The 10,000-nt window shown below is 49.2% G+C and overlaps 1 protein-coding gene across 1 annotated transcript in view; it reads right to left on the bottom strand.

The window, feature by feature from the left end:
- LOC149372298 (uncharacterized) overlaps positions 1-3,606 on the bottom strand; it is a 4,723-nt gene extending 1,117 nt beyond the window's left edge. The window contains exons 1-3 of the mRNA XM_089586048.1: positions 3,558-3,606; positions 885-1,441; positions 1-254 (exon numbers count right to left, since the gene is read on the bottom strand). The exon at positions 1-254 is cut by the window's left edge and continues 1,117 nt beyond it. Of these exons, the coding sequence (XP_089442174.1) occupies positions 1-254; positions 885-1,441; positions 3,558-3,606 (860 nt within the window). The remainder of the gene's footprint in view (positions 255-884; positions 1,442-3,557) is intronic.
- Between the last annotated feature and the right edge of the window lie 6,394 nt (positions 3,607-10,000).

Raw genomic sequence — 10,000 nt, 5'->3', positions numbered from 1 at the left:
CTCCGGCTGAAGATGTTCCAAAGCAGCCGACGCTTTTTCTTTTCAGGAGCAACCGGTTCCACCGGTTCCTCCACCTGGATCGTCGTTGAGGGAAGTTCGGGCACTGGGGCGGACTCCAAGGTCACCACCTCAGACCTCTCGACACACTCGATTGTCTCGACATTGTCGCTCATCCTGTGGAACTCTTCGTATGTCGTCCTCAAGACACGGCTCTCGTAGCAACCGTACGGCTGGTGACAGCTAACTGTTGTCACCTGCAAGAAGTCACACCAGAATGACAGATTTTTTTGTCCTGAACTCACTGTACAAGTGTTCAGGTGGACATGACAGGTTTTCTCTGTCAAGTTTGCTAACCTGTGCTATCTTCCACGTATAATGGTTGCGATTCTAATTATGCCTTAGAAACCTGAAGAGCACCTGAAATTTATTCAGCACTAACTTGCGGTGAAAACTGTCAACTCCAAAGATATAGTTCACTTTTTCTCAACTTCGCTATACAGTTGGGAAAATTATTAAGTTCTTGCAGCGCGAATGCTTGCCGTTGTTGAGTTCTCTTTGGGCAGCACAAATTTCGTTTTCCTATACATTCATTTTATTGCGCTCTTTAAAGACGTTTGAAAAGGAGTGGCAAAGAGCGAGAGCGAGATAACAAAAGCAAAATAAGCAGGTTATACCTGCAAAAAAAAAATCTTAATCCCCAGATTGATAAGTTGGCCATTTAACTGAGCGGCTTAATGAATCAATTCTAATGGCTGAATAGTGCTTTCTGAGTGGCCAACGCTGTAGTGCTGACCCCTCGTGACAGTCAAGCAGCAAAGTGCCAAACAGACACTAAAATTCCCAAGAGACTCCCTCCTGACTTCCCGACCAGCCTCCCAGCTCACCTGCTCGCACTGACTGTGGGTGTCCACCGAGGACGACGACCGGCTCTGCGCAGGGGCCGTGGGTGCCAGTGGCAGGAAGCCCGCGGGCAGGTGTGCCTTCGGGTTGCGGTGTGGTGCCGACGGAGCGGGCCACGTGTCGTCGTCAGCTGCGGCGCTCCGCAGACGCGGCGACGAGAACGAGCTACGGAGGGTGGTCTTGGCGCTCGTGCAGAGCCACGGGTCCGAGCGGGTCATGCTTTTCATGGATGGCGAGGGAGGGTACACGGAAGACTTCTCCTCCACGTAGATGGGCGCGTGCGTCTCCAGCTTGGGCTCGCACAGCTTCCTGTAGGGTACCAAAGGCTCCCAGGGGCCCTCAGGCTTGTAGAAGGCCATGGCGAAAGTGGACACCACCAGGCCCATGATGATGAAGAGGAAGTACATGGCGTTGGTTGTGATCGCCAGAGTGACCGAGATGGCGGCGAACACGAGGAAGGTGCCCATCCAGATCAGCACCGACATGAGCACCACCCGCAGATTGAGGCGGTACTTCGGCGGCGGCGTGATCTCGTTCATTGCTGCTTCCGGATGTGCCCACAGCCCCGCCATACGCTCAGGCCGCATCGGTGACTGCGGCCGCGCGGGCAGCTGCGGAGGAGCGAATCGCGTGGTATCCCGAGGTGAGCGTGATGGCGTGCTACTTAAGCACAAGGGCGGGGACTGATAGCGACACATATAAACGGCAATGATCGTTTGTTCGCGGCTATCTTGTACAGACTTTGTCAAAAGTAAAGAGTCCAGGGGGTAACCTTCTAAGGCTTGTAGTGGGGGTCTTGTAGCATCCGTGGAAGTCCTTTCTTCGAAGGGCGGTGAACACAAGAGCACTTTCAAGAGATTTGGAACACTGGCAATGCATACGAAACCACGCAGCATGTCACCGAGAATTGTCGAGAACAGCGCGGTGAACAACACGGACTTGAAGGTCAGAAACGGGACGGGTGACGCTTGTCTAGTCCCATTTCTTTCCTTCAACTCCGTGTTGTTCACTGCGCTGTTGTCTACGATTAACCTGTACCGATTTCTCCAGTTTTCTACGTTAAAAACATAGACAAACCCCCGAGTTCTTTACTTTTGGCAAAGGCTGTGCCGTATCCTTTCGACTGAATTTGTAGAATCGTAGCAACTCAGTCAAAGCTTTGGGCTCGAGTGCACTTTAGTTATAATCAAATGTGGTGGCGCGGAAGATATTATTTTATGCGCGGAAATTGCAAAAAATAGCATCCGTCAATCATTACCACCAGGGAAGTCGTCACCTCTAGTACCGACATCTCTAAATCACTGGAACATGGGTAGGCCAGATACATACGGCTTCTCTTAATTTTTCCATTGCAAAATATGGCTGGAACTACACACTAATTTTGTTGTTGTCATTAAGTTCCTAAGGTGGCAGCCCTAAATGCGTGTGTTGGCTCTCCATCAGCATTCAAATGTAGAGCTGCCCTAAAATCAGGTGTTTATGCACCATCTAGGCATTAAAGAAAAGTTCAAAAGTTCGAACAAAAGAAAACATGGTCCATTTGCAAGAATCGACACTATGTTATCGCCAGTGTCATATAGACAACAAGTGTTAAGAACTATCTTGCCGGCACGGTGTTCGATGTAAACATCCATGAGAAGTCAGCGCTAGGAATAAGCAGCGGCACACGTTAACAACAAATCGATGCCTCGCTAGTCATAGGCATTTTATGTATGCATGATGTATGCATGATGCGAAGTGCGGTCATGTTATGCCTGCAAAATAATTCACTGCACCTTTCAGATCTTGTAGTTCCACTCTTCCCTGTGTGTATTAACCTATCTGTGAGTCAGGAGAGCAAAGCTAATCATCATGGAACATTGCTGAGTTCTAAGTGTCCTCACCATAGTGCAGCTTGAACGTTTCTGCTAGAACGAACGCGAGAAGCGCCTTTTGCAGTGGGCAACAGCTGTACGGAATCTTCCATTCCATTCAAAGTTTTATTAAGTCGCCGTTATCTTGATAAGTGACGCAGATATAAAAACATTCGAATACAATCTCTATTTGATTTTCGGCGATAGTATACGATAACAACAGCGACACGTTACAACTGCAGCACGCACTGGTACAGGTTTTAGTATCTGAGCATCCTATGCAGCCCAAACACCATGAATCTAGCCAAGCTTCAATTCGAAGCACACTCGCTTCTCCGGCTTCCTGCAATGATGGTCCGCGATTTAATAAAAAAGTAAAGACAAATGCTTAAGTTTAAGCGCTAATGAGCTATGGAGGCAACAAATTATTTTGGACCCCGCGTAATTAGCCAACGTCTGCAGCTCTGCAATTAGGCCTACCTGACTGGGCCCCTCTGATTTAGCCAGTGATTGGTCGGTGCACTTCCGATGGCTAACCACAACAGCCACCAGGACAAGCACCGGCCAATCAGCTCAAACAAAAAGCAACGTGAATCTAGCGTTGCGGTCGTCCGCCCCCGCTGGCGGCGTCGCAGTTCTCAGCCAGCACCTTTACATCCGTTCACCCGCCAGCACACACCCCAAGCACAAGCTCAGGGCAGGACCTTCCGGCCAGAGAAAAAGGCCGCACGACTCTAGCACTGGCGCCAGGAGTTAGGCCTGAGGGTGGGGTGGGGCATAGGGCCGGCGTGAAGCCAAGCTTACCGTTCGCAAGGTTGTCTCTGGCGTCTCGCTGAAGCGGCGAAAACCTCATAGCTCGGGTTGGTTGAGTCGGGGTCGCCGCTGCTTCTGCTCGTCTCGTTTATGGTCGCATTGGCTGTCGCTGCTTCGAACTGCCTTTGCGGTCGCGCGAGCGGCTACACTTCGGCCTCCTCTCTGACGGCCGAAGGTGCGCTCGCTCGCTCGCTTGCTTCTTTGTTTTTTTTTATGCTCAGAGTTGGACGGTAAAAGCGAGCCTTTTAAGCTGCTTGTATGCAGCATCGATGTTGCGCGGAAATAAGCCGCGACTGCTGTTCCGTTATTTTGCCCTCGTGTCTGACAACGGGTTATTTTTTGCACTAGCTGCTGTGCATCCGGTCGAGCCATCATATAAGGGCCCCTGCTGATGATGAATGCATGCATGTTCGCGGAGAAAGGGGATAAAGCTATGCGGCCCCTACTGGGCTTCGAGGGATATTCGATGTGCTGGAGGCGGAGACACGAGGTGCTGAGACGAGGCTCACTGGTCGTATATAACGATGAACAGCCTTTATTTTACGAGGACACTGTTATTTATAATTTTTGGTTTATTGGTTTATTGGTTTATTGGGGTTTAACGTCCCAAATCAACTCAGGCTGTGAGGGACGCCGTAGTGAAGGGTACGGAAATTTCGACCGCCTGGGGTTCTTTAACGTGCACTGACATCGCACAGTACACGGGCCTCTAGAATTCGCCTTCATCGAAATTCGGCCGCCGCGGCCGGGATTGAACCCGCGTCTTTCGGGTCAGCAGCCGAGCGCCGTAACCACTGAGCCACTGCGGCGGGGCATTTATAACCTTTAGTTACATGACACTTAGTAGCCAGTTACAAAGTACACATCTACAAAGAGAATCCGCTGAACTGAAACAGGGACCAAAACCCAAAATACAACAAGAGACAAATATGAACAATGGTTCACGCATAAACGCTTGATAGAGGCGCTAGCGCGATAGAAGAATCTTGGCGCATTTTTTTTTTTTTTGCTATTTCGGACTCTTGCGGCAAAGGCATAATTTGGGTGCACTGTACTCTATAAGAAACCATGTAAGGTATTTTCGTGCAGGAACCTGCGAAGGCTCCTGCTCTTTTTGTTGTCGGTAAGAAACTTGGAGAAGTACTTCTCCCCTGTTGCCGGCGAATTTGTTTATACGTTTTCTCTGATTGATTGCGAAGACAGAGTGACGAAGTGGCTGAATAATATCATCAGTAAATGGCGACATACGCACCGGCTGAGTGAACTCGAGCACGAGAGATTTAGGCACCGTTATATCATATGCGTCATCATCACTTGTGGCGACAACGCTCTCCGCGAGAGAAAAGCGCAAGAATGCACGACTAGGGCGAATTCAAACGCGCCATTTACTTGTGTTACTCTGCAAGAATAGAAGGGGGCATGTGTATGCAATCTACTGATGCATGTACACATCGCGGGAACCCGCTGCATAGAAGTACGAGTTAGGCCAGCAACAAGATGAGGTATAGTGTGCTCGGTGTTTGCGCTCGATTCCGCCCTAGTGCATCCCAAGGCACTCAGACAGATGCCAATCCTGCCGGACCTCTCTTCGCTCAGCACCTCTCTAATAGATTCCTATGATGGTTGGTTGGCTTATGGGGTTTAACGTCCCAAAGCGACTCAGGCTATGAGGGACGCCGTAGTGAAGGGCTCCGGAAATTTCGAACACCTGGAGCTCTTTAACGTGCACTGACATCGCACAATACACGGGCCTCTAGAATTTCGCCTTCATCGAAATTCGACCCCCGCAGCCGGGATCGAACCCGCGTCTTTCGGGACAGCAGCCGAGCACCATAACCACTGAGCCACCGTGGCGGCAGATCCCTAAGAAAGCTGTGTACTCTTCATCCATGTCCCCTCGCTGGTATAAAATAGAGGGCTTAAATACAGTCCCAGGAACGTGTATAAACGCGCGATATCTGAATGATGTCGGTAACAAACTGCAAAGATGAGTTACTTAACCAGTGACCTGAGTGCAGTGAAACCATCGGTCAGTAAAACAACCTACGCGTTTTACTCATCGGTGGTTCCATTGTACTCAACTCCATTATACTGATCGGATGACACTGGCCAAGATTGTTGTGCCATCCGACCGTAGCTGTCAGGCAGATGTTGCTGGGTGAAACTTTTGTTCTCATTAGATTAGCGACCACTGCGCGCCGCAAAACAGACAGCGCAGCAGAATAGTATTGTGTTTTTGATAGGTTTCCATGTGCAGTAGAAATCATACTCGCAGGAAACCCTAATTATGCATTACGCTCTGATGTATTGGATGGAGTCATACCTAGCATCCAAGGAATAGTTTCAAGAATATGCCTGCTTCAGCGGAAGGAGAATATTGAAAAGCAAGAATCGCCGCTGCTATTCTCACTATTTCACGCGCATGACTTCTTAACCTGCTACATCGCGGCTCCCACAAAGCCTCATCTCTTCTCGCTTGTCTAAAGAACGCGCGAACATAGAGGGAAAAAAATGGCTGCCCAGGTTCTTTCGATAGGATGTATACCACTTGAAATTAACGCGAGAGAATGAACGCGATAGCGTTACGGCTCTCGTTCTGCACAAAAATACAATGTCATGGTAGGTGGCGTCGTCGGCGTCGTGAGCGAACAATCCGCGGAGAAGCAACCTATTGGTGGGTAACCTAGGTCACGTGACCTTATGGCGTCATCAAAATTTCCCCAACGGATTGTGAGCACACTGACCACCGTGGCAGGTGGCAGTTAATTCAATCACTGGTCGCGAGAGGTTGCTGGGGAAGAGTAACCCGAGTCGCACAAGCCCCACTTGTGGCAGTTGCACATCGCTTAACCGCACTGCGCCGGGACTGGTATGAGGACTCACAGGAATCCGCGAATGTTAAGTCTTGAATGACCAATTCCGCATATATGGACATTAACCCATTGACCCTACCGCGTCATGCCATTAAGGCAGAGTTAAAGTGTGCCCCCCCCCCCCCCCCCCGCCCATTTTTCTCTCCTTCATCGCTGCGCGAAACATGGCGCTTGCTCATGAATTCTTACGACCTGAGTTGCGCAGGCAGCTTAGTCAGACTATTTATTCCAAAGAAGAAATAACCTGATTAAGCTAGGAGCTGTAGAGATCCAGCACTTTCCTAATTTGCGTGATTATGAACCTCATCTGACCGACATCCCCTCTGTCGGTCGACCCTCTTTCTGTTGGCCCGAATGCGTGGTCCTGAGGAGCTCATCACGCCGCTCATTCATGCATTATCATAATGCCAGGATTAGTACAGGAGGGTCACAAATCTCCCTTCCACGGGCACTGCAGTCGAGGTCGTCGCTAATCCTTTCAAAGAATGCTCATCACGACGTAAACCGTAATTGACCCCTTGCTTAAGCCGCTGTTTAATTATTCACTGCGATTAATCCCCCCAGCATGTGTAGCTCCGTACGTTCCCGTCTCCATGCAATGCGCAAGAACTCTGCCAGCGCTGCCTCAGGAAGCTAATGAACGCGCTCTGTCTTTACTGGCGGCCTTTGCATAAAGAGCTCATACCTTGGAAGCATAGAAGAACAAACAATGAGCGCATACACGCTCGCGGAGCACTGATTTTTCCCCGCAGTCCATTCTGCACCACTCACGACGACAGGCGATGATAAATGTGCTTACGGTACTTTTTCATTAGCGAGGGTTTCTCCGTGGTCTTTCTTCGAACGGACCACCGGATCTTGCCACGGTCGGGAAAATATAATATGCGTGCTCCATCGCGCACGAGCTTAACTGCGGCTTTTTTTGCGCTGATTAACGGCCCCTCTGTCGAACTCCTCGCGAACATTAAGATATGCGGTCGTAGCGCACGTAGGAATGCGTGGATGACAAAAAAAGAAGGCAGGGAGGAAAATTGCGGCCGCGGAGAGCGGGCACACAGGTGTTTGCACGTGCTGGAGGGCCGGCCCATGCGCGGATAACGGAGCCGATTTGATTAATGGAGTTGCATAATAACGACGACGACGCTCAGTAGGGGAATATTCGCCGCGAGCCAAGCATTTCCTTGGGCCGTCTTAGTTTTATACCTTTTAGTTCGCCATGCATACGCAGCGAAGTCCGAACAATGCTCGCGCGGAAAAAAAAAGTGCTCGCGTAAGCGCAGCAGGTGGCTGTTTATGCCGATACGCCGGCTATCTGGTTCCCCCTTCGCCCCCCCCCCCTCCCCTTTTCTTCCTCCCTGTCCAACAGCCGAGGCGTTGGGCTTAAGGAGGATCGATACCGGGAATTATAGCCGGCCGCTGTGGCTTCATCTACTGATCTCTGGTTCTTGAGCCGGACGCTTTTTCGTATTCTCTTTTTCTTTCTTTTTTCTTCGTGGCATTCGTCGCTTTCGGCATCTCTTCTCTCATTGTGGCTGCAATTCACGAGTAGATCCCCTTTATTGTCTCCGCTTAACGTCCATGTGGCACTCATCGAAGCTCGCAGAGCACGAGCTGAAGACTCAGAATCTGTACTCTGCTGAGCTGCAAGTACTTGCAGTGTAATCCGCTTATAATGTACCGCTCCAGTTGCCAAAAGCGACACAAGTTTACAGACCGTTGCGCCAGCGACCGCAGCAGACACCGGGCTTTGTGGTTGGACAGTTCTGGGGCAACTCAATAGACAACGGTGCAATATTCCTAAAATACGCTTGTTTTGTGCGCATGCCTGTCCCGTTAGTAGCATTTCTTTCGTCCAGACCAGTGATTTTTCTGCACATCTCCCCCCCCCCCCTCTCCCCATCTTGCTTTTCTGAAGGTAGGCCCTTAATTCATAACAATTTTCTTTACTTGTTCACTTCAATTTTGTTCAATAGTGGCGGAAGAAGGGCATGTACGGGAAGGGATACATTGTCCATAGCTAGCTTCGGGTGGAAGAAGCCATGACTTCCGCACCAATTTCCACACGTTATACAGCGTTTTCAACGTCTGCGTTGCACGAGTGGTGTTAAACAGCTATTTTTTTTTAATAGGATTTATTCCTAGTAGTCTGCACTGCCGCCTAGTTTCTCGGCACATTCGATGTAGTCGTTGTTCTTTACTTCTGTCTGTTCATAAATATGACTTCAGTCCTTGTGTAAAGTGACGTAATTCGCAATCATTGTCCGGAGTGAGTCATAAAAAGTGCTAGAAATACGCGACACATCAGCGACACAAATCAAAACTTCAAAATGACGACCTTTATTCCCTACCCTCAACACTCCCCCCCCCCCTCCCCATCTTGCTTTTCTGAAGGTAGGCTCTTAATTCATAACAATTTTCTTTACTTGTTCACTTCAATTTTGTTCAATAGTGGCGGAAGAAGGGCATGTACGGGAAGGGATACATTGTCCATAGCTAGCCTCGGGTGGAAGAAGCCATGACTTCCGCACCAATTTCCACACGTTATACAGCGTTTTCAACGTCTGCGTTGCACGAGTGGTGTTAAACGGCTATTTTTTTTTAATAGGATTTATTCCTAGTAGTCTGCACTGCCGCCTAGTTTCTCGGCACATTCGATGTAGTCGTTGTTCTTTACTTCTGTTTGTTCATAAATATGACTTCAGTCCTTGTGTAAAGTGACGTAATTCGCAATCATTGTCCGGAGTGAGTCATAAAAAGTGCTAGAAATACGCGACACATCAGCGACACAAATCAAAACTTCAAAATGACGACCTTTATTCCCTACCCTCAACACTCCCCCCTCCCCCCCCCCCCCCCCCGAAAAATTTAGGTACCCCCTTAATTTCAATTCAAGGTGAAACTCCTTGTCCAGACGAGTCAAACGCGCCCTTAGGAAGGGGCATATACATCGATGTCTTGAATGCGTACTTACTACATCAAGGCTACATCGAGGCCCCCCCTTTCAACATTTTCTTGTAACGCCGCTATAGTATAATCCTTACATTCAAGTCATAACCTTACATTCAACCCTCTCGGGGCACGGGGACTAACCGCATGTATTCTGCGGCACCGTTTAGTCCACGCGACGAACAATTAGTCCATGAAAAGACTAACTGCAACTGATGTCTCTCTGCAATTAGTCTCAGGTAAGTAATGGCTGCCTTTGGAGGTAGTAATGGCTCTGGAAACGCAGTTACTCACCGAAGGTTTAACCTCTGTATTAGATTTTATCCTTCCTGGTGGAGATTTTAATACAGTTTTAATCATATTTTCGCCACAACAATGCTTTAACGCTGCCGCGCGGGCCCTCAGACAATGCATTGTTTTGGCCCATAGGAAGGCTGAAGTATAGCCCTGCTGTTTACGCTTAAAGTCGGGATATACGATTGTAATTTGCTACGTGTAAATTATCGTGGTAATATATGCCAAACCACACCCAGCATCCATGTCTTCTCCGCAAAGCCTTCTGGCACCCGGCTCGCCATTGAGTGTGGCGCTCGAAACAAACATTGCAATAACGAG

The sequence above is a fragment of the Amblyomma mixtum genome, chromosome 1 (genome assembly GCF_055824585.1).
Source record: "Amblyomma mixtum isolate Tamu chromosome 1, ASM5582458v1, whole genome shotgun sequence".
Classification (NCBI taxonomy): domain Eukaryota; kingdom Metazoa; phylum Arthropoda; class Arachnida; order Ixodida; family Ixodidae; genus Amblyomma; species Amblyomma mixtum.
This window is presented reverse-complemented; position numbering and strand designations above follow the sequence as displayed.